At 46.1% G+C, this 24,931-nt stretch overlaps 1 protein-coding gene across 1 annotated transcript in view; it reads left to right on the forward strand.

The window, feature by feature from the left end:
* The window catches only part of ANAPC5 (anaphase promoting complex subunit 5), a 152,410-nt gene that overhangs the window by 46,090 nt on the left and 81,389 nt on the right, over positions 1 to 24,931 (forward strand). Inside the window, exon 6 of the mRNA XM_086949880.1 lies at positions 18,688 to 18,789. Coding sequence (XP_086806006.1) covers positions 18,688 to 18,789 — 102 coding nt within the window. The remainder of the gene's footprint in view (positions 1 to 18,687; positions 18,790 to 24,931) is intronic.

Raw genomic sequence — 24,931 nt, forward strand, 5'->3', positions numbered from 1 at the left:
GTGTCGGGCACAAAATTGTGCGATTTGGTCAGCGTATCTGTTCCCGGCTGTCACATCATCATTTCCTGATCTGTGAGCCGCACACTTGACCACAGCCAATTCTTTGGGCAATTGAATAGCTTCCAATAATTCTTGTACCACCTTTCCGTTTCTGATAGGGGTACCTGAGGAAGTCATGAATTCTCTTTGTAACCATAGTTGGCCGAAGTCATGAACAACCCCGTAACAGTACTGACTGTCGGTATAAACAGTTATTCTTTTGTTTTTACCCCTCCTACAGGCTCTTGTCATGGCTATGAGCTCTGCCACCTGTGCAGATTTCACTTCACTTAGATAAGAGGCTTCTATGGTGTTTGTCAATGTGACTACAGCATAGGCAGCACACAGACCACCATTCTCATGTCTTAAACATGAGCCGTCCACGAACATTGTAAGTTCCCCATCAAGTAATGCTACTTCTCGGATGTCAGGACGGGGCTTAGTGCTGAATTCTGTTAAATCAATGCAGTTATGTTCCATTTCACCCTCGTCGTCGACATCCAGGGGAACAGGTAACAGGGTTGCAGGGTTTAGGACATTGCACCGAGAAATTGTTACATTCTCAGCACCAATCAAAATTCTCTCATACTTAGTCAGCCGACTAGGTGTGAGATACTGGGTCTTGGTTCTTGTCAGTAGAATTACAACAGAATGTGGAACATATACGGTGACAGGATGTCCCATGACAATATTTTCACTCTGTTCCAGACTGACGCAAGTAGCAGCTACTGCTTTCAGGCATCCGGGTAATCCGGCAGCCACTGGATCTAGAGTGGCTGAGAAATAGGCTACGGGACGCCTGACCAGCCCATGCTCCTGGGTCAGGACTGAGAGCGCACAATTTTCTCTGGTGTCACAGAACAATTCAAAACGCTTGGAATAGTCTGGCATACCTAATGCAGGAGCGGTACATAGACAATTTCGCAATGTTACCCATGCGGACATGCTTTCACTGTCCCAACTGACTGGGTCTTCCACTCCTTTCTTGGTCATTTTTATCAAAGGTTTGGCTAGATTTGCGAATCCCACAATCCATTGTCTGCAGTACCCCACAACTCCTAGAAACATCCTCACCTCTTTCTGAGTTCGGGGTAGGTCCATTGCTTTAATTATCTTGATCCTTTCTGTGGTGACCTTTCTGATCCCTTTCTCTATCTGGTGCCCCAGATATTTTACTGAGTTTTTACAGAACTGCAATTTGTCAGGGGATACTTTATGTCCTCCCTTTCCTAGGTGATTCAGCAAGGCGATAGTGTCGGTGACAGTCATTTTGAGTTTTAGATGCCACTAAAAGGTCATCTATGTACTGTACCAAAACGGACTCTCCGGGCAGTATCAGGGACTCAAGACATTTCTTCAGGATCTGGTTGAAAATCGAAGGACTTTCAGTGTACCCCTGAGGGACACGATTCCAGACATAGATGTGGCTGTCAAATTCAAAACTAACAAGCATTTACAATGCAATGGTTTTGCCTTTGTTAAAGTTAGAGCTATTGGCATTGCTCTTGACATTATTTTTATTTATGTTTTTTTTAACATAAATAAATGGCATTGTCATTTACAATGCCACTAGCTTTATCTCTCGCAAATGACACACACAAACACACACAGAGCCCCCCCCCCACGCACACACCCACACAGAGCCCTCCACACACACAGCCACACAGAGCCCCCCACACACACAGCCACAGAAAGCCCCCCACACACACAGCCACACAAAGCTACACACACCCACACAGCACAAGCAGGCAACAGGGGCACACAGAGGCACAAGCAGGCAACAGGGGCACACGGAGGCACAAGCAGGCAACAGGGGCACACGGAGGCACAAGCAGGCAACAGGGGCACACAGAGGCACAAGCAGGCAACAGGGGCACACGGAGGTACAAGCAGGCAACAGGGGCACACGGAGGCACAAGCAGGCAACAGGGGCACACGGAGGCACAAGCAGGCAACAGGGGCACACAGAGGCACAAGCAGGCAACAGGGGCACGAAAACTGAGGCACAAGCAGGCAACAGGGGCACGAAAACTGAGGCACAAGCAGGCGACAGGGGCACACAGAGGCACAAGCAGGCAACAGGGGCACACGGAGGCACAAGCAGGCAACAGGGGCACACGGAGGCACAAGCAGGCAACAGGGGCACACGGAGGCACAAGCAGGCAACATGGTCATGAAAACAAGCACAAGCAGGCAAAAAGGGTCACAAGCATGAATTGTAATTTAGACGGGGCTGAAGTGGAGAACGGTCAGTAGGGAAGTAGTGCGGCTGGTGCAGTGGTACCAGGCCGAAAGGTGAGAGGGGCTGTCTGCACCCCAGTTTGGACAGTTTCCACTACCTAACAGGGATTGGTGGGAGGGGGGCGTACTTCTTGCTTGCTTGCTTTAGGGCTGTTACTTCGGGGACGCAGTGCACGCTGCTGCCTGCTGCCGCCGGGACACAACAACAGGCAGGGAGAGGACAGGCTAGGAGAGGGCAGGGAGGGGACAGGCTGGGAGAGGGCAGGCTGGGAGAGGGCAGGGAGGGAGAGGGCAGGGAGGGGACAGGCTGGGAGAGGGCAGGCTGGGAAAGGGCAGGGAGGGGACAGTCTGGGAGAGGGCAGGTTGGGAGAGGGCAGGTTGGGAGAGGGCAGGTTGGGAGAGGGCAGGTTGGGAGAGGGCAGGTTGGGAGAGGGCAGGCTGGAAGTGGACAGGCTGGGAAAGGGCAGGCTGGGAAAGGGCAGGCTGCAAGTTGACAGGCTGGGAGAGGACAGGCTGCTTATATTGATTTTCTGCCACTTCGGTGACCTGCAGATCCACCCGAAGTGTGGCCCCTGGCAGAATTGCGTTAGTTAGAGCCACTAGGCTGAAGAGAGAAAAAAAAGAAGGGGGTTGTTTGCGGGGCTTAAGCTGTGTGCTGCTGGGCGCCGAACCCCCTGCCTGACGTGCTGGGGGTGGGGGGGGTGATATGCAGGGAGGGAGAGCGATCGATAGATACATTTATCTGCTTAAACTGCCTTTTTATATATGTTTTACTATAATAATGCCAACATTTTCACAATCTCTTTCTCACTCGATCTTGTTCATCTGCGTGCTTCATGGTTGCCATGCCTCACAAGTGTACCCCATAGTTAGTCTATTATGTATTATTAAATGATTACTGGGACACTGCTCGAACGCCCAGATGAGTTATCAAGGGAAGTAGCATAGACAGTGAGGTCAACAGAGCATTGGCAGGTTTAATAAAACAGACCTTTTTCCCGAATGCTGCATACTGTTTAAACTTGTCATGTAAAACAAGGATGGTTCATTAATAATGTTGTTTTCCTTATCAGTTATAAAAAGGGCCTCTTTGATGCGCAGACAGCATTAGCAAAGACAAAATAGACTCTCAAAGAAGAGTGCGTTGAAAAGAAGTCTAAAGATACCGTAAGTGGTTAAAAGACCTGCCGCATAAAATATTGAACAGTAGGTACTTGTGACAGAGGGCCAGTAATTCAATTGGATCTTTAAAAAAAATCATGTGCTTGTAAATATTTATTTGTGAACAAAAAAAACTAAATCCAGCAGCAGGTTACCATGACTACGAAGTAAAATAAATGAGCATACGAGGATGATTAGTACTAGCTCTTTATGATAGTCTAAGGAATCCAAACACTACGTAAAAAACAAAAAGTAAATCAGAAAGTATATTAGCAAATTAAATGATGCAGTGTCACCTAATATCACATCAAAGGGACTGCTTGAAACCCCATTACCCAGACCTAAACAGGACAATGTAAACATCCATGAAATGACATTGATGCCTTGATAAACAGCCCATTAAAGCAAGGGCAAACTGTGAAAAACATGGAAGCCAATCGTTTAAAAGGGCTCACTCAGAGCGCATCCTCTCCCTGAAAATCGATTGCGCTTTTTTTGAAGAACTGATGATTACAGCCAAAGGTAAAAAGAACAACGGACACACGGAGAGCGGGAGGGGGAGTGCGGGGCGGGAACGGACACACGGGTAGCGGGAGGGAGCCTCCCCTAGCCCCAAATAAAACAAAGCGACTCACCTGCACTTCCTCTGAAGCTTGGCAGAAGCACACCATCGGACAGACACTGGGGCGCCATGACAGCGGGAGGGGACTCACCGGTCTCTCCAGTGTTCCGCTGGTTCTCCTCCGGTTGGCGTCGGGCGAGGCTCCTCCTCTCTGGGGCCTCGCGGAAGACGGGGCGGCAGCTGCGGGCTCCTTCTCACGGCCCGAGCAGGAAGGCGGGTGCCGTCAATGGCGGACCAGATTCGGGGGCGTTCCCTTGAATTGGCTTTCGGCTGACATAGCGTGACGTAGCCAAAAGCCAAAAATTCTCTGGAACGCCCCCGAGTCTGGTCCGGCATTGATGGACAGGCCCGTCTTCCAATGGCTAGCCTCCATTTATGGAGGTAGCCAATGGAAGACGGGGGCCGTTCCTGTCTCCCCTACTATAATCATTACGTTTTCGCCTGCGCGAAAAAGATGCGCAGAGCGCATCTTTCGCCAGGCAAAACCTAAAAAGCATTTACAATGCAATTGTTTTGCCTTTGACAAAGTTAGAGCTATTGGCATTGTCAATGACAAATCTTTTATTTATGTGTTGGTTTTAAAAACAGATAAATTAATGGCATTGTCATTTACAATGCCAATAGCGTAATCTCACGCAAATGGACGATGGTTACAAAAATTTTTGAAAAGTGCTCTATAGAATCAGGAGGAGTCGGGGAGGGATAATGAAGGGAGATAGAGCCAAGAAGGAAAAACAAATTAGGGTGAGAGAGCATTGGAGAGAGTTAACAGTGTGGTGAAGGGAGAGTGAGTGACGAGAAGAGAGTATGAGAAGAAGAAAGAGAGGCAGTGAGAGAAGGAGAGTGTGGTGAAAGGGAAGAGTGAGTGACGGGATGAGAGTATGAGCAGAAGAGAGAGAGGCAGTGAGAGAAGGAGAGTGTGGTGAAAGGGAAGAGTGAGTGACAGGATGAGAGTATGAGCAGAAGAGAGAGAGGCAGTGAGAGAAGGAGAGTGTGGTGAAAGGGAAGAGTGAGTGACGGGATGAGAGTATGAGCAGAAGAGAGAGAGGCAGTGAGAGAAGGAGAGTGTGGTGAAAGGGAAGAGTGAGTGACGGGATGAGAGTATGAGCAGAAGAGAGAGAGGCAGTGAGAGAAGGAGAGTGTGGTGAAAGGGAAGAGTGAGTGACGGGATGAGAGTATGAGCAGAAGAGAGAGAGGCAGTGAGAGAAGGAGAGTGTGGTGAAAGGGAAGAGTGAGTGACGGGATGAGAGTATGAGCAGAAGAGAGAGAGGCAGTGAGAGAAGGAGAGTGTGGTGAAAGGGAAGAGTGAGTGACGGGATGAGAGTATGAGCAGAAGAGAGAGAGGCAGTGAGAGAAGGAGAGTGTGGTGAAAGGGAAGAGTGAGTGACGGGATGAGAGTATGAGCAGAAGAGAGAGAGGCAGTGAGAGAAGGAGAGTGTGGTGAAAGGGAAGAGTGAGTGACGGGATGAGAGTATGAGCAGAAGAGAGAGAGGCAGTGAGAGAAGGAGAGTGTGGTGAAAGGGAAGAGTGAGTGACGGGATGAGAGTATGAGCAGAAGAGAGAGAGGCAGTGAGAGAAGGAGAGTGTGGTGAAAGGGAAGAGTGAGTGACGGGATGAGAGTATGAGCAGAAGAGAGAGAGGCAGTGAGAGAAGGAGAGTGTGGTGAAAGGGAAGAGTGAGTGACGGGGTGAGAGTATGAGCAGAAGAGAGAGAGGCAGTGAGAGAAGGAGAGTGTGGTGAAAGGGAAGAGTGAGTGATGGGATGAAAGTATGAGCAGAAGAGAGAGAGGCAGTGAGAGAAGGAGAGTGTGGTGAAAGGGAAGAGTGAGTGACGGGCTGCCGAACATCACACGTGGTCCCTCGCCTCATGATTGGTTTCCCTGTGGCTCACATTACCCAGAGCAGGGCTGCTCCCCAGTGTGAGGGATCGCGGATTGCAGTGGTGCTGGGGGTGGGCGTCTGTGGGGCCCCTCCCCGCCTGCTGCCCCCCCCCCCTCCCTGAAGTGTTTGCATCTCAGCTGGAGCCGCAGCTTGTCAAACTTCACTCCCCCTCCCTCCTGCACCCCCGCCCCAGGCCCTCTCAGCTGGCTCTCGACCCCTTCCCGCCCCTGAGGTGCTACTTGTACACACTCACGGGAGCCAGAAAACCCTCCTCTCAGTTCTCCGTTTATTTGTATTTTTTCAGTTTTATATAGCGCGAACTCCGCGGTATTAGAGCGCTCTGTGCATGTGCCTACACAAGGCCAGTGTTTGTTTTAAAGGTAACGGGGAATTTAAATGATGTGCCCAGAATCACGGGCTGTAGAGCCGGCGCCGAGACTCAAGCCTGGCTGGCTCCACAGTTCTCAATATCTCTATCGTAATGCCTCATCTTCTCCAGTTTTGTTCCCGATATTGGTGATAATTCTGGCTTTCAGGATGAGTGCAGATGTGCTACCGTGTGCTTTGTCTGTGACCCGCCCCGCGGCCACCGATCTAAAAACAGAAAGTGCAACACCGGGTCAAGGTACTGCCTGAAAAAACATCTTTAATACTAGTATAAGCATCAGAACATTTAGAGAGCATGATTTGTAACTCGGCATACAAAGATCTCTGCAGCAGGTGCTTTAACCCCATAGGATGTTTTAAAATGTAGACTTTGAAACCAATTAGGCAGAACAGATCTACTGGCATGTTTCTTTTTGCCAATTTCTTTGTGGCAGAGTTAAAAAAATAAAAAATAAACATTTATTAGTGAGGCTCAGATTTTGCGTCCGGTTTGCAATACTTTTGGGGACAACATCCCTGATTCAAAATCTAGTTTGCTAAATCTAATAATGCTCTTAAATGTACTCTTGATAGACCTGCTAAACATTTGTGTTCGGTCTTAATATCGGATGTCACTTCTTTTGATTCGACTTCCTGTGACGTCACTTCTGATGTAACGTTCGATGACACGCTCCATGATGTCATGTTACTTGCATACTACCCACTTGGCTGATCCCTTCACTTTTTGTTTTAGGACTTTTTTTATGCCACTTCCAAGTGGTTGCCATATATTTTCACCTAGTCTTGACTTCAGCATACAGCAAGTTGCGTTGTGAGGCTTGTAGTTCTGCCTTTAACCCTGCTGGCAGTGTATACATATTCAAGCATGCCCAGTGATGCTGGCTAAAATGTAAAGGGATAGATCGAGGTTTCACACATGACATGGAATCCCATGACAGCAGCCCCGTGAGATTCGAAATAAACATGTGCAAGCCATGCACATACATGTCGACTTCTCTGCAAATGGTTTGCATGTGTGTGCACCGCAGGGTGCCAGCCTTGAGGTGGCTTCAACTCCGGCTGTTGAGTGGCACCTGCGGGGCTGCAAGCGTCACCTTGATTGAAAGTCTTGTCAGGTGGCTGAGCGATCAGGGAATGGAAAACAGCCTGTTACCTTTGAAGTGAGGCACACTGGATGACTGTGACATTGCGTCGGCTGACATCACTTCCTGTGATATCACTCCGCAGAGCGCTCGGTGTCTACTGTTAATGGTTCTCCCATTGCTTTTATTGGAACTTGTGCCCCAGTGGGTCATAAGTGATTCAGGTAAGGGGGGGGGGGGGGGTTCACGGGCAGTGCAAAAGCCCCCCCCCCTCCCCCACCCGGAAGTCACGCCAGGCGCAAGGCGAAAGAGGAGGCAGGAGATGAGGTTTAAGGGGCAGGGAAGGTTACTGCTCCTTTTATACCCCAGTGTGTACCCTTCCTTGGCGGGCACCTTTTTTTTCAGTATGATAGAAAGGGAAGAGGTGTCTGTCCATAAACCAGTGATAGAACAATGTCATCAACAGCCAGGACAGCAAGAGTTAATTTTTTTGACAAGCTTATATAGCGGGTACAACCGTGCGGAAAAAAGAATAATGCCACTGCTGTTCTATTCCCAATTAAGGAGGAGCTCGCTTCATACACAGCGCTTAGAAAAGGCTAGGTGGGAGCAGAGGACGCCAAGGCCACCACGCTTGGTTTTGCCCAGGGCGCTATGGAGGCACAGGTTGGCCCTGCTGCACCGTGCCTCGTGTTCCCAACCTTCATCCTTGCAGGCCCCGTCACGGCCGAACGCGCCCCTCCAGAGGGCACCAAAAAATTCCGAATAGACAGAATGTGTGCGGCGCCTCGCATGAACTAGGGGGAAAAAACAGTGGATACGAACTGTTTACAAAGTCGTCGTCATCCCCCAAACATGGCGTGAAGGCATTTTGCCACCTATTGTCATGTCAGGCAGCTTCCACCTCGCCCTTAGCAGACACCAGCCCTTGCAGCGCGTAATCATTAATCAGCAGCAGTTCAGTGGCTGCTCATCAACGCCCCCCTCCCCCCGTCGTAGCTTCCATAGGACTGCCTGCCCCATGTCAACAGGGGTAACATACAAAAGAGAAGGTCGCGCCCCACCCCGTTACCTAGTTTTAAATGAGTCATCGTATAAACGGCGCATCGCAGAATTCCTGTTACGAGGGGGCTGTTCACGTGCCTTTATCTTCGAAAGATTAATTTAAGTCACGGACTTCAAGGTCATCTACGGACACATCCGAACAGCCGCCCACCAATCCACTGTAGAAATTAAACAGCTGTTTCAATAACAACAGGCAGGAACTTCCTATCCGGATTCTATCAGTGTGAAGGGGTCAGGGTAGTGAGGGCACCGAGCCGAGACGTGGTGGTCACACAGCACTCATTCCAGCGCTCCGAAGAGGGCATCTTGGCTCATCTAATCCCTCGGGCGACGGCGAAAGGGGGAGGAGAGGCGAAGAGGAGACCACGGTGCCGTCAATGCCGGCCCAGATTCGGGGGCGTTCCCGGCTTTCGCCTGACGTCGCGTGACGTCGGCAAAAGCCAAAGAATGTCGGGAACGCCCCCGTGTCTGGTCCGGCATTGACGGACAGGCCCCTCGTCCAATGGCAAGGCTCCGTTTACGGAGCCAGCCAATCAATGACGAGGGCCGACCCAAAGCCACACACACAACTCAAGAGGTTTTTTTGGCACATGCGCAAAGCGCATGGCCAGTCAAAACCTAAAAAGGAACTTGCTTTCTGGATGCAATGGGATGGAAAAGAATGCATGGCACAGGTCAATGACAGTGAACCATTCCGCATTCCAAGGAATCTGATACAAGATTACTGCAGGGTTGGGCACGATGGGACAGCAAGGTACAACAATTTGGTTTACCTTGCGCAGGTCCTGCACTACTCGGTATTTCCCACTAGGCTTTTTAATCCCAATGATAGGCGAATTGCAGGGACTGCTCATTACTTCTTCTATGATTTCTGCTTCGAGCAATCGGGTAATTTCAGTTGCGACTCCTGCCTTTACTTCTGCACTCATTTTGTACTGTCTTGTTTTGGGATATACTGCATTTGTTTTTATTGCTATTTTAACTGGGTCCACGTTTGCCATTAAGCCTACATCTTTTCCCGTGAAATCCCACACTTCTGGTACCACTCTTAACTGAAGCTCTTCAGGCAAGTCTTCAATCGTCAAGGTTTTAATGTCAGCGTCAGGTCTTACTAACATCAGTTTGTACAAACCGTCTTCATCGGGGGTCTGAATTTCGACGCCTTTTGGTGAGCAAAAGATGGTGCAGTTCATTTTGCACAACAAATCGCGTCCTAACAGGTTCACAGGACTGGAATCACAGACCACAAATCTGTGCATTTCTTTAAAGTTTCCTATGGAGATTTCCATAGGCTCAGTTACTGGAGTACTTATTATTTGATTGGAGACACCCACTACTTGGATTGCTTCTCCCGAGAGGGGTAGGTTAGGAACATCCACTGTTCTCACAGTGGACCGGGTAGCACCAGTGTCCAACAGAAAGGTGACGTCTTTTCCTTCAACCTTTCCTTCAACCTTTCCTTCAATGTATGGTCCAGTCTGGTCTACCGGTAAGGAGGCGCCAAGTACGCACTCCTTGTCCTCCCCTCTCAGGCCCCGTCAATCTTGTTCATCACAGAGGAAAGAATCATTTAACAGGTACTGTGGAATTGCTGCATTGCTTCCATTCTCTCCCTCCCATATCTCCGCCCTTTCATTCTGCTGGCCCTGGTTCTTATAATTCTGTCTAGGAGCGCGAGGTACTGGAGGTAGCTTTACCTGTTGCTGGTTCTTTCTTGTCCCCTCTTTCTGCACCTGTGGATTTAAACCATTTATAGGGGCATTACCAGCCTGAAGGTGTGGACACTCGTCTCTCCAATGCCCTAACTGGCCGCACCCGTGGCAGGGGGACTTCTTCATAGCCTCTTCCCGACTCATTTTTGCCCGGGGCTTCCCTCCTCCCCCAGCAGTGGCATTCTGAGCATTATTATTGGAATTCAATTTACTTAACTGTTTTTCTTGTTGTTCAGCCAATTTCACCTGTGCCCACATCACTTTCTCCTTGAGGGCTTTCTTTTTATTTTCGATTTCATCTTCGCAGTATTTTGCGTATTTCAGGGCATCATCTATGGGCTTTCCCTGCCAACTTATTTTATTATCTCGAATCCATTGTGATATTTCAGGCTTTAATCCTAGCACAAATCTGTAACTGAAATGGGTCATGTCTTTCATGTCCACATTATCGATACCACTGTAAGTCTTGAATACTTGCAGTAACCTTTCATAAAAGGAATGGACAGTTTCATCGCGTTCTTGGGTGGTTCTATCTATTCTGGTCCAATCTGTCTCTTTTGCGGGCACCTTTTTCTTGAGGTATTGTATGACTTGCTCATACTTCCTCATTACTTCAGGTGCGGGAGCTCCTGTTTTCTCGTCTCTCGCATATTCCTCACTAGGCCAATCAATTTCAATTTTGCAGTCGGTCCACAAATCTACAGGGACCACAATGTCGAAAAACCCATCCAGGTCTTTCAGAAGACATTTCTGAACTTTTATAAAGCGTTCTACCTGCCTGTACCAATCAACTGTTTTTTCCCGTAATTTCGGGAAGTCATTTGTAAATGACACAATATCCTGTCGGGACCAAGGGACATGGACATATTTTCCTCCCGGGACCTCTCTCATGGGACACAATTTTTCTGTCTGGTTTACTTCTTTTAGCACGTATTCTGAAGCCTGAGACTTAGCCCTGCTGTCTTCCTTTTTCTTTGCCCACCGGGTTCTCCATTTCCCTACATCTCCCCATTTCTGCAAGAGTTTCAATAATTCTTTTATCTGGATCTGTTTTCCTACCACATTCAAGCTCTCTAAGTCTTTGTCCGAAAAATCTACTCTGTAGGGTTTCTGAAGGATTTTGGAGCGACTGACATCGATTCCCATTTCTGTGGCTGTGTCCATTAACCTCTCATGGAGCAATCTAGCATTTCGGGTAAGGTGTTTACTGATGAACAGTAACTCTTCTTCACTGTAGGAGTTTAAGCGGTCTAATCCTACATTTCCAGCCATCATCTCTTCTATTTCTATCCTTAGTTTATAGATCTCTAACGGTCTGGATTGGGGAGTGGTTTCTTTCTCCAACTCATTGGTCCATCTGTCTAATTCTTCTGGGGATACTACTGTGGCACTCCTAACCCCAGATGTACCTTCAATCAAAACCTCTTTTGGCCTACTCTGACTTCTTGCCCCCGACATGCTAGTCCTAGGTTCTCTAATGGGCAAATCCATCAGAACCACTGATTCACATTCACTCTCTTGATCATCATCTATGAACACTTCCTTTCTCGGGGGTGGGATGCTAGGAGTAGGCATTATTGGGGAGATAACAGGAGGACGAGGACTAGCCAGGTTATCCCTATAAAGAGGAATAGCGGGTCCAATGGTTACTGGGATAGTCAGGGAATCTGGATGGGGATGTATCTGGGCTATGGTCCGGACTAAGTCATCTCGCTGCTTAGCCAGGGCTTCCTTTTCTTGTTCCTTTAAAACCTTTCCTGCGGAATTGTCATGCAATATTTGGGGTACCAAAGGAGGGTAAATACTTGGGGCAGTTGGAGTAATCAATCGAGGTGGGCCTTCTCCAAACGGCTGATAATTCGGGACCGTGGATTTAGGTCTGCAAAACCCATTCCCTTCACTGGTTTTACTGTCTGTACCTGTTCCATCTGTCTCGCTATCCCTCCGACATCTGGGATATTTGGCAAACGGGTTTGGTGAACTTAAAGGCTCTGACTCTGCTACATAGGGAGGTGGGTTTTTCATCAATAAATCTTCTAGGTGCTCATCTTCTGAGTCCCCTACGGGCATTGAGTGATGGGTCTTTTCTTTACTTTTTCCTTTCCCTTGTTCTAATACCCCCATCATTGGAAACAACCCCTCCACCATCATGCTTTGTCTCCAATGTTTCATTTTCTGTTCTTTGGTTTCTCTATGGACCCTCGGATACCATTTGCTCACTCCCTTGTCCATCCGGGGTCTATCTCTCTCCAAAGCCTCAATTTCCCACTCTTCTAAGGCTTCGTACTGGGTTAATCTGGGTCTGGGATGCAATTCATTCATGCGGGTCCTTAAGTTAAACAGGATCCTACCATTAAAGGTACCATCAATAGGAAATGCTAGGACTCCGTCATCTGCAGTATACTTTGCCCAATTCTCTAGCCATACACAGGTATGATACCCCTTTTCAAACATCATGACGGAAGCAGGAGTATTCGGTGGAGGAATGATCACACCCTCCCTCGTTCTAATGGGCTTATCTGTTTTGAAGAAATTCTTTACCTTGTCGGCAAATGACATTTTTCTCTTTATTCCATACATCATGTGCGGTCTACCTCGTATAATCTGTTCCTTATAGAAGCCTGAGTTTTGTGGATTAGGTAAGAACTCAGGATACCACATATGCCTTTCCAGGCTCGCTTCTAACTCGGCCTGATTAATTTTGTTTACCTTTGTACTTCCAATGCTAGCGCGACTCTTATTTTGTAGGAACCAATCAACACCGAGAATACAAAAATCCTTGTCCAATGGGTGCGCGGCCTTTCGCGAGACCAAGTCTCACGCTCCGGCACTCACCCCTCCCTTACAAATTCGGCTTCACTACACACCCGCTGTTCTGACCAATACCAGCGCGGCACGGAGTGACGTCAGAGCAGCTTTCCACCCGACTCCCTCCTTCACAAGGTAACGGAAACTTTAACTTTTCCTAAAAGTGCGAGTGCAAAACTTAGTTACTAACACACAACGTCTGCCACTGTGTCTGAGTGTTCTAAATAGATAGAAAAACTTCCTCTCACTACAAGTAAACCACTTCTGTCTACTTTTCATTCACTCTGGATAGACTTCTTTGCCTAACCTCTCACACTAGTAATATAGAACCCGTTATTCTTCTGACTCATCCACTTCAGTCTGGGATATGTACTGAGCCAGGATTTCACCAGCGGACTATTTTACTTACCAGTCAAGCCTCGGAGACCCTATTACTCCTCCCACATGTGACCCTTTCTAGGTGATATCACAAGGGAAGTTTTATACAAAGGACTCGTGGCTATCAGTTATACAGATGCAAAAAGATCCTAATTAGTGCTTCCAGGTATTCTTAACCCTACACTAATGACTCTAAACAAGTGACTTTTCCAGCTAACCGGATTCTACTCACCGTTAGCTATATACTTCCCCGGGGATTCGGACTACACTGAACGCTTACAAACAGTTCTTTGTTAATACGACATGTAACACTTATAGCAGCAATGCAAAAATCATATACATTTACATATAAATCCTTAAAACATTGCAAAATATTTTAACCAATACAGTAGAAAATCAGCAGCACATTTTATTTTCACGGTTTGTTTATCAACTATCCTGTCTACCTATCTTAACTAGTCCTAACCATCCTACTGCTACCTGAAAATTACTGATAGAGCGCGCAGGTCACCCGGGTCACAAGTTTACCAATTTTTTCCCCGCGCACTGAGTTTTGCGTGAACTGGGTGATTTCTTGCACGCCACTATGAGTAATTCGGGGGGTGACTCTTACACCACTTACTATTCATGTACCTGACTTACCACAGGCACATTACTCCCGACGGATCAGGAGCTAGCAGTGGACAGGTGACAGGTTTCCTAGGAAAGAATATATTCTATAAACCAAAATACATTTATCCACTTTATGTACTGAAAATGACCACAGACACCTGATGAGTTTTCAAGGCTTTATAAAAAGATTTTAGAATGGATATGTAACAATAACAAGCCAAATGCACAGTAACACATCTATCAGTAAAACCAAAGCCACAATATAGCTATAGATTAGGGCAAGTACCTGTAGAATATTTGGGAACACTATAGGATATGAGCATTTAGTGAACACGCTATTCAACACAAGTTTAAACTAAAGCGAGGGACCTAGAATGTATATTTAGACTAAGCTACTCATGCTATTCTTACTAAGTTCACTGCAACCATGCTAAAGGAAAGGGAAAAACGGGAACACACTAATAAAATATGACAGTTTTGATAATCTTCTACAGGTGGGGAGAGAAGTGGAACAATTCTAATAAACAATTGCATATAATTTGCATTTCAAGGTGATAGGGCAATATCACAGGCAAGAGTGCTTTATTAAGGAAAAGAAGAGAAAGTGAGAGAAAGACGCAAACCCACAGAATAATATTTACCTAATTAGGAATGAAGACTAACCCTGGCCACGGGTCAGTTTGGAAGGACAGGGACAAGGACCCTCAGAAAAGGAATGCCAGAATGCGAGCAGGTACAGCTCACGGGCAGTCAGGACAGGATACCCCTCAGGTTTGGGTCAGGACTGGGCTCACCAAGGTACGACCAACACCCACAGCTTTGGATGCAACGCCTGCGTTACCCCTCTCTGCAAGTAATCCGCCAGTAACCCCGATTGGGTTTTCGAATTTCCCAGCAAAGTGCTTCGCCAGCACTTAAGACTATTTCCACCCCTAGGAGTTTGTGGAAAGGATGGACAGAGTGCTCCGCAGCACTCTAGATTGAGCACCTATAGAGTTCGTAGGGTCAGTGACAGGTCTGCTACTCGGACAAGTCGGACAATTTTCCTAAGCTACACTAGGGCAATTATACTGTTTGGGGACCCTTAGACCACCCACCAATGTTGCAAGTGACAGTTTCGTACATTATGATTGGTCAGGAGAGGTGATCTGGTCATTGTCACCTCCTAGAATTCAGAGTTCCCATCATAATTATGAAAATTTGCACACCCGCCCCTTGGGTTCACGTTCCCAGGCATAGGAATACAGCAAGACAATACAGTACATAGTAGGTAGCAACAGTGTTGCTTCTTCCAAGGTAAGATTTTGTCTCTCGGAGAAGTTTTCTCAGGCGCATTGGGCTTCAGGAGCCAGCTGGCTTGTTTTAGCTTCTGCGCAGTGAGGTTTCTCTCAGGTCACATGACAGTTCTCAGAGGAGCTTCATAATGGAGTTGCTCATGTTTTACCGGCCCCCCAGAGACGCGATCCATGAAAAGTAAGCGAGAACAAATTAGAATCCTACAAAAAAATGATCACACTGTATACCGTGATAGATCTAAACACACCCCTTATTTTATAACAGCAATAGTATTACATTTTAGAGCGAAAAGACAGATAGGCGAAAGCAGCAGTAGCAAGCAGAGAGCATGGTGAGGCACAAGCGGCCATTTTAGCATCAATGCGCATGAGCAATACAATCCCTCCAAAATGCGAGTGCGTCACATCACAAGGGTATGACCGACGCATGCGCAGACTGGATTTCTGCAAAGCAGCCATTTCCTTAGTGCAAGCATTGTGAGGATGAAAAGACACACAGGCAAGCCTCTCGGGAACGCCCGCGTGTTGGGGAAAATGCTAAATATAAGACGGACAGTTGGATTAATATGATTATACGTTAAGCGAGGTTCATGAGTGTGAGCAAGTCGCTTTACGTGCGAATCCTTGCTCCATCACTTCTGCCTATGCCAGTTCATCTATAACTCCTAAATCGTATTCCCGTCCTGCCTTCAATGCATCTAGTGGGCGTTGACAATTCATTATGAGTCTTTGGTAAATATGTGAGATTGCGCGCCTCCAGTGATGTCAGAATTCTATATTTCAACGGTGTATCATTAGCTACTTCTGCAAGTAGACCTGCATCCTCCCTCATCTTCTGTTGCACTTTCTGATGTTTCAGGAATTGTCAACCAGCCAACTCATAGCGATTCTGTAGTCCTGTGAAGGGCATCATCTTACCCTCCTCCTAGATAAGCCCCCCCCCCCCTTCGTTGGACAGGCCCCATTGTCAGTGTGCCTCTAGCCTGTTCATCTTCACCAGGATAGCTGCTTCCCACAATGGCGATTTTAGTGTTAACCTAGTGTTAATCTTGCTACGTGGCTGCCCAACATATTTTTGGGACCATTGCCGCCTGTGTCAGGAGTGTTCACATTCCTCCTCTGCCATATAGCACACTGAGGTAAACCCCTTTGCCCATTGTCCTTCTATCCGTAATCAGGGCTGACTTTGTTTGGGATGGTTAAGCCTATTCGTTGGCTACCAACAGTTGGGTCGCCCAGTAAAAATACTTAAGACTGGGGAGAACAATCCCACCATCATGTGGTCCCTTCGTCAGTGTCTGATGGGCTATCTTAGATGCCCTGCCATCTCATAAAAGCAGTCTTGTGGTGGCATCTGCTGCTTTAAAGTACGCATCTTGCACCGCATACGGCATATTTTGAAGCATGTACAGAATGTTTGGTGGCATCATTATCTTGAACAACCTGGCTGTGCACAGCTGCAAGATAGGCAACTTTCTCCAACAGGCCACATCTTTCTTTTAGTCATCATGTATCCTGCCTAGGCTGCGTCTGTGATATTGCAAAAGATCTGTAGGGATGTAGATATCCCAGTCGCTAAACACTTCTGGGGATCGCAACAAGTCCCTTTTAGTGAGTAATTGGAAATAGCTGATTTGTACAAATTAATGTGGATGCCCGAATATCTCTCAAAGATATTGAGTATCTCCAGGACTCCTGGGAGGGAGTTATAGGGGTACGTGAGGAACAGAAGGATCCCATCATCATACAAGGGTAATAAATCCCTCCATTCATGATCACATTGGATCCCCCTTATAAGAGCATCCTTCCTCATCCACTTCACTAGCGGCTCAAGGGCTATTGCCAAGAGGAGCAGGGAAAGAGGACATCCTTGTCTAGTTCCCGGACCCAGCCTAAACTCTGCAGAGCTCCTTCCGTTCACCTCGACTTTAGGTAGTGGATCAATGTATAGGAGCCTCACCGAGACCAAGAACTCTGGTCTAAACCCAACCTTCTTTAAAATAAAGGGCCTGTATATAGGGTCATTCCATTGAATTAAACCTATTTTCAGCATCAAGTGCCGAAATAGCAGGTTCTTGCATCAATTGGCATCTTCCACGCATTCAAAGAGTCACCTCAAGCTATGCCTCGTGGCCCTCTGTGGCATAAACCTGAAATGATTGGGGTGGAGAGGGGGCACTGTCTTGTGGATAATAGCACTCAGGCGTTTTGGCCAGGACTTTAGCCAGGGCTTTGACCTCCGCATTGAGCAGAGAGATTAGCCTATATGATACACATTCATCCTTTGGTTTACCACTTTTGTGTATGACCTCTATTGTCGTTGTTCTAAGATCTCTCAGGACACTGCCCATTTTCTTAACTTGTTCGAACGTAGCTATTAGTGGTTTCTGCAATTTCACTTTCATGCTTTCAGAAAATAAAGGCAGAAACCTATTTGGGCCCAAGATCTTCCTTCTCCTCAATTGTGTAATTGTATCAGTCCAGCTGCTCCCTATCGTCTTGGTCTAGATGCGGGGGTAGGGACGTCTCTAATAAAGCCCTGTTGTCTCTGATCTTAAGTACTTTTTTTTGTATCATGTTCTTGGACGATTTGTCGTAAAGAGTTGGCAGTAACAAGCTTTGCTAATTTGGTTGCCACCTCCCAGTCTACTAAAAAAGGTTGGCTAAAGGGAATACAGTAATACAGGTCATCTACATGGAATATTGGTAACACAGCGGGCGGGTAAAGATAACTGGTAATATATGATGTCAAAATTTGATTCCTGTAATGGCGATTTGCACAGTACAGTGATGATGGAATTTGTCTGCATCAAATTATGTTAATGGCATTAGTGTGCAACACACGCTATGAAAATATAGGATCTTATTTAGAGTTTGACGGGATAATCTGTCACAAATGTTGTGGATGTCCTGTTTACCGTATTATGAATGCAGTATAGCCTATGGCAATTGTAATTCAGAGGACCAGATATGTGCTACATTCTGACAAGAGTATCCTGCCCACCAAATTCTATATAAGGCCCATAGTTTGGTCAGTAAACAAACTCTTGTTGCAGAGTCCTGATTTTAGACAGAAGGGACATTTTTTGACCATACCTTCTGGCCATCTAGTTGATCGTTAATGTACTCATTTGTCATGAGGTTAGTTCATAACAATCAAAATTCTCTGGTATTAAAGTTGGCTTACTTTAAACTGTTAAAATTTAGCCCAGATTTATTTTCCCACTTTCTCCTGTTTGAACTCAGAAGTTTAACGTTTTAATTGTTCATCTAAGAAATGTGTGGTGAATTTTTTCTGTTTATACCAAATGTTGATTTTCTTTGTGGCTTCCTCATTATTTGTCCTTCAGCTGTATTGAGATGTAGTGTTAAGATTTCAAGAAATTGTCTGCTCTTCCATTGTAGGCATCATTGTTGAAAAATGATGAGAACAAAGCACTTACGCCAGCTTGTTTACAAAAGGATTTGAACAATTTACTGAAATTCAACCCCGACTTTGCAGAAGCGGTAAGTGAATAATATTCTGCTATTCTGCTCCTTTGCATGAAATCCTTGTGTATTGTTTTATTTCGGTCTAACTTTTAGTGCAAACTGTATTTCGGTTGAGTAACTCAATGTTTCTTCAGGTAATAATCAGATCTTCAGCAGGTATCAAAGATTGAGTTATGCTTAGTTTTATCAACACTGATACTCACATTTGTGAAGTAGTGTGGCTCACTGGTTAGAGGCGGCAGACCCGAGAGGAGAGGACGGCCCGGGACCAGGGTTCGATTCCCGGCGCGGCAGGTTTCTGGACCAGGGTCAGCGGACTCGATAATTCTCTCGCCTCGGTGCCCACTCTGATCAGCGATCACACTCGGCAACTCTGGGCATTAGCTTGCCTCATCTTCACTAACGGCCCCACCAGACCGCCGGGGATGCCTGGTCTCACCCTGGAGATACCCATTAAGGGACCATCTCTCAGGGAAGCCAGGAAGGGTTTCGCAGCGGTCGAAGCGCCTTGGGAACCTACGGGTAAGTAGTTCGCTATATAAAATGCCTATACATTTACATTTGAAAAGATAATAGCAGTCTACATTTATAATAAAATGTCATGAAAAACAAATGTTGATAAAGATATTCCTTTCATTGCATGTATCAACCAAAAAGATAGTTTTGCTCAAAATTGCTAGATTATATAAATATCTATTTTGAAAAAGCACATGACCAAGGACTGTGTAACTGCTGACTTGATGGCGTGATCAAGCAATCTAAGATGTAAATTGATGAACATTGACTTTAGTTAGTACGTACTTAATGTGATGTACAATAAATATGAAAACAAGCAATGCCCAAGCTTAAAGACAGAATGGACATTTTCTTTCTTTAGAATGTTCTGTACGGTCCACGTATGTTTCTCTTACCTGAAGAATTTAATTTCATATGATAGGATTTAAGGAGGTTTGTAGTGGTCAAGGTAGGTGTCCAGAGTGTTCCATAATGTTCTTGTTAAGGGTTTTCACAGGGAGTGTTGTAGTGCGATGTTGTCTGCCCCTCTAAGGGGGGTGACCCAGTTCATCCAGACTTTATATGAGGTCTTGCTTGTGTCCTTCCAGTTGGCAAGAACCATTTTTACCGCTGATGTTGGTAGTAGGTCAAATAGGGCTCTGTCGGAGTCAGATCTTATTTCCGCACTCAAAAAGGCCATGGTTAACTTGGAGAAGTCTTTGACCAGGGAGCAGTTAAATAGACCATTTAGAAAGGCAAATACTTTTCCCTAGAAAGGCTCAACAAGTGAACATTGAAAGATTAAGTGGGCTAAATCCCCTGTTTCCTGCTTACAGTTTCAACATGTTGCGTCTTCCCGTAGCCCTACTGTGAAGAGTCTAGCAGGAGTCCAAAAATCCTTGTGTAGAAGCCAGTATTTAGTTTGTGAGAGGACCGGAGTGAGCTTATTGTGTGAGATGGAACTCAATATTGCGGACCACCCCTGATCATCTGGTGGTTGTGGAGAGAGCTGCCCCCAACAAGCAATAGTTTTATTATAGTTTAGAGGTCTTTGGGTGAATAAGTTTATAGATCTGGGACACCTGGTGTCTTGTTGATGTTAGACACAAATAATGATAGAGATGAGGTGACGGTGAATATTTTAGCTTTGGAAAGTGCCGCTCTTACTTTTAAAAAGTTGTAGAACTTGTTGTCCGCTAGGCCGCATCTTGTTTGGAGGTCTGAGAATGTAACTGGATAAGAAGCGTTCTCCAGTTGGTAGGAGAAGAGGATACCTTTTTTGATCCATGTGTCTAAGGAGAGGCTTTTCTCCTTATATAATATCTTGTTGTTGAACCAGTGATTCAAACTTAGAGCATTTGATAGTGTTCTCTAGAGATTTGTCAACCTTAAGCAGAGCAGTTTTGGTATTTCTAAATAAAGATTTGGAGAGATATGTGGACAAAATCTTTTTGCTGTAAGGAGTGCAAGGGGGTTCAGGTTGTTGAGAATAGCTCTCTCCACCTCCAGCCAAACCGAGGTGTAGCCGGGAGACGGAGAGATCTAATATGAGCCTTGTTTTGCCCGGAAGGCCATCTGGTATAGTCTAAAGTCACTTAAGTTTACATCGCCCAAAGTTTTGTTCAGTCTCAGTAGTTTTCTGATGCTGATCCGTGCTCTTTTCCCACGCCAGAGGAATTTAGTAATGAGAATGTGTAGTTTGTGGTAGAAATAGTCTGTGAGGAGAAGCGGGAGCATACTAATGAGGTAATTGACCATTGGGGTGACCATCATTTTAATCGTTTCGACTCTGCAACCAAGATCTAGGAGTTTCTTTATCTTGTCTAATGTTACTTTCTCATTCTGGTGCAGAGTTTCCATAAAATTGCTACCAAATTGAATGCCCAGATACTTAATATAGCCTGTTTGCCATGCTAGTCTCGAGTTTTTAGGTCTCGTAGAGAGACCTAATGCCGTCCATCCACAAAGCTGACTTTTACGATCCAGATTTGGCTTCAGGCATTCACCCCAGCAGTATTTCTCCTCCCCTTACCATTTGCTCCTGCCTCTGAGAGCTTCAAAGGAATCTGCTTCACACTTCACGGCCGCCGTGACTCACATTTCTCCTTCCTTCGTGCCCAGCCCCCCTCCCAGCGCTGCCTTGTTTTCCATAAAGAAGGAAGGCACACGGGAGAGAAGTGATTAGGAGAAAAGATGACAGAAATTAAGACTTAGTTCAAGCATCCGACTAGCTACTAAAATGCCATTGTTGTAACAGCCATGTACAGAAACTATTTAAAAACTATTTAAACGGGAATATTTATCCTGGGGAAGGCGCATATCTGTTATTTGATCACATCGTGATTTCTTGTGAGAATAACCGAAAACCATTCTACTTTGAATTGTCGGCCTTAGTTAAGATAACAAAATAAATAAATAACTAACAAAAAACAAAACGTGCGATTCGCCAACACTGTGACTGTGTCCATGTTGACATGACCCCATTCCACTTCCAGGGGCCTCGCCTGTATTACCCCATCTAATTGTATTCTTTTTCTTTGGTTTGTTCTGACATTAAGTGAGCGGCAGTGCCTTATACATTTCTTTAAAAACAGAACGTCCAAAATAGACGTGTGCACCGCGAGCGATCTGCGGGAAAGCAATGCCGGGCTCCATAGCAGTGAGTGCTGCATTTACTACCGCATTTCTGCAATAGCTGAAGGTCTGGTTCCTCCTCCCAGGGAGGGGCTCTCAGCCCATCAGTCACTCCCTCCACCCTACAATATGTCCTGCTTTTTGTGCCAAGAAAAGCCATTTCGTGAAAAGCGGCAGGCCAGCGTGTAGGTGCAAACGTGATGTGTGCTGCAGACTGAGCTGCGCTGATAAAGGGACGCTTCAGTGGCCATTTGTAAATCAAATGTCTGCAGTTAATACTAAAGCTGGTTCGGGTGGTGTGGTTATTTTTTATGTGTGGGAGAGCAACCTTTTATCTAAACTGTTATTTAGAAATGGTACGTTTTGTAGGTATTTGCTGTTTCTTTGCAGACTCACCATCACACACCCTCACACACCCTCTCACCTCACACACCCTTTCACCCTCACACACCCTCGCTCACCCTCACACCCTCACTCACCTTCACCCCTCACACACCTTCACCCCTCACACACCCTCACTCACCCTCACACACCCTCACTCACCCTCACACCCTCACACATCCTCACACCCTCCCACCCTCCCACATCCTCACACCCTCTCACCCTCACACACCCTCACCCACCCTCACACCTCCTCACCATCACACACCCTCACACCCTCACACACCCTCACTCAACCTCACACCCTCACACCCCCTCTCACACACCCCTACCCTCACACCCTCGCACCCCCTCACCTGCACACACCCTCACCATCACACACCCTCACTCACCCTCACCCTCACACCCCCTCACCCGCACACACCCTCACTCACCCTCACACATCCTCACACCCTCCCACCCTCCCACATCCTCACACCCTCTCACCCTCACACACCCTCACCCACCCTCACACCTCCTCACCATCACACACCCTCACACCCTCACTCACCTTCACCCCTCACACACCTTCACCCCTCACACACCCTCACTCACCCTCACTCACCCTCACTCACCCTCACTCACCCTCACTCACCCTCACTCACCCTCACTCACCCTCACTCACCCTCACTCACCCTCACACACCCTCACACCCTCACACACCCTCACACATCCTCACACATCCTCACATCCTCTCACCCACCCTCACCCACCCTCACACCTCCTCACCATCACACACCCTCACACCCTCACGCACCCTCACTCAACCTCGCACCCTCACACCCCCTCTCACACACCCCTGCCCTCACACCCTCACCCCCCTCACACCCCCTCACCTGCACACACCCTCACCATCACACACCCTCACTCACCCTCACACCCCCTCACCTGCACACACCCTCACTCACCCTCACACCCCCTTACCCTCACACCCTCACCCTCCCAACCCTCTCACCCTCACACACCATCACACCCTCGCCCTCACACCCCCTCACACACCCTCACTCACCCTCATACACCCTCATCAGCATAGCATAACAAAACATAGCATGGCATAACAAAAAAAGAATAGGATACGCAACCTCACAACCCTCCCACCCACCCTCACTCACTCACCCACCCTCACTCACTCACCCACCCTCACTCACCCACACTCACTCACTCACCCACCCTCACCCACCCACCCTCACTCACCCTCACCAGCATAGCATAACAAAACATAGCGTAGCATAACATAACAAAACAAAGCATAGGATAGGAAAACATAGCATAGCATAACAAAGCATAGCATAACAAAACACACCAAAACATACCATAGCATAACAAAACATAGCATAACAAAACAAAGCATAGCAAAACAAAACATAGAATAGTATAACAAAGCATAGCATTGCAAAACAAAACATAGCAAAACACAACAAAGTATAGCATAATTAAGCATAGCATAACAAAGCATAGCATAACAAAACATAGCAAAACAAAACATAGCAAAACACAACAAAGCATAGCATAGCATAACAAAACACAACACAACATAGCATAGCATAGCATAACAAAACAAAGCTTAGCATAGCATAACAAAACATAGCAGAACAAAACATAGCAGAACAAAGCATTGCATAACAAAGCATAGCATAACAAAACAAAGCATAGCCTAGCAAAACACAACAAAACATAGCATAGCATAACAAAACACAACAAAACATAGCATGGCTTAACAAAACATAACAAAACATATAATAGCATAGCAAAACACAGCATAGCATACCAAACACAGCAAAACATAGCATAGCATAGCATAACAAAGCATAGCCGAGCAAAACATAGCATAGCATAACAAAGCATAGCATGGCATAAGAAAGCATAGCATAACATAGCATAGCAAAACATAGCATAGCATAGCATAACAAAACAGCATAGCATATCATAACAAAACAATACATAAGATAGCAAAACATAGCATACAGCATCACTCAGCACCACCACAACATCACTCTGTGGCACCACAACATCACTGAGCTCCACCACAGCATCAATCTGTGCAACCATTCAACAACAACTGGTTCAAATATGTTATCTCAATGTTTCAAGCTTTATTACAAATGTAAGAAAAAGATGTTAATATTTGACATATGTTCTTGGATTTTTGTCACAATAAAATACACTGAACATAATCTTCACAAATGTTATTTACAAAAGTTTAAGCTATTGCCATTATAAATTACAATAACTTTTATTTAAGTATTAATTATTGAAAAAATTATAAAACCTTGTTATTTGTAATATCAATACATGTAAGTCACGTAAATACAACACATATTGCATTACAAATGCTATAGGTGTCACATTTGCGAAAGTTATAACTATTGGCATGGTAAATGACAAAGCTATTAATTTCGCTATTTTCAAAAACAAAACCTAAATAAAAAATTTGTCATTTACAATACCAATAGCTCAAACTTTCCTAATACGAGACCTATTGCATTGCAAATGCTTGTTTAAGATATCCCTGTTGCTGTGAACGTTTAGCGGTTTGAGTTTTGATTTATCCCTGTTAAGCGTGTGCCAGGAGTGTACCAAGATTGTGTCCATCAAAGCTTTAATTGAT

Source organism: Lissotriton vulgaris, unplaced genomic scaffold, assembly GCF_964263255.1.
Source record: "Lissotriton vulgaris unplaced genomic scaffold, aLisVul1.2 SCAFFOLD_1442, whole genome shotgun sequence".
Classification (NCBI taxonomy): Eukaryota; Metazoa; Chordata; class Amphibia; order Caudata; family Salamandridae; genus Lissotriton; species Lissotriton vulgaris.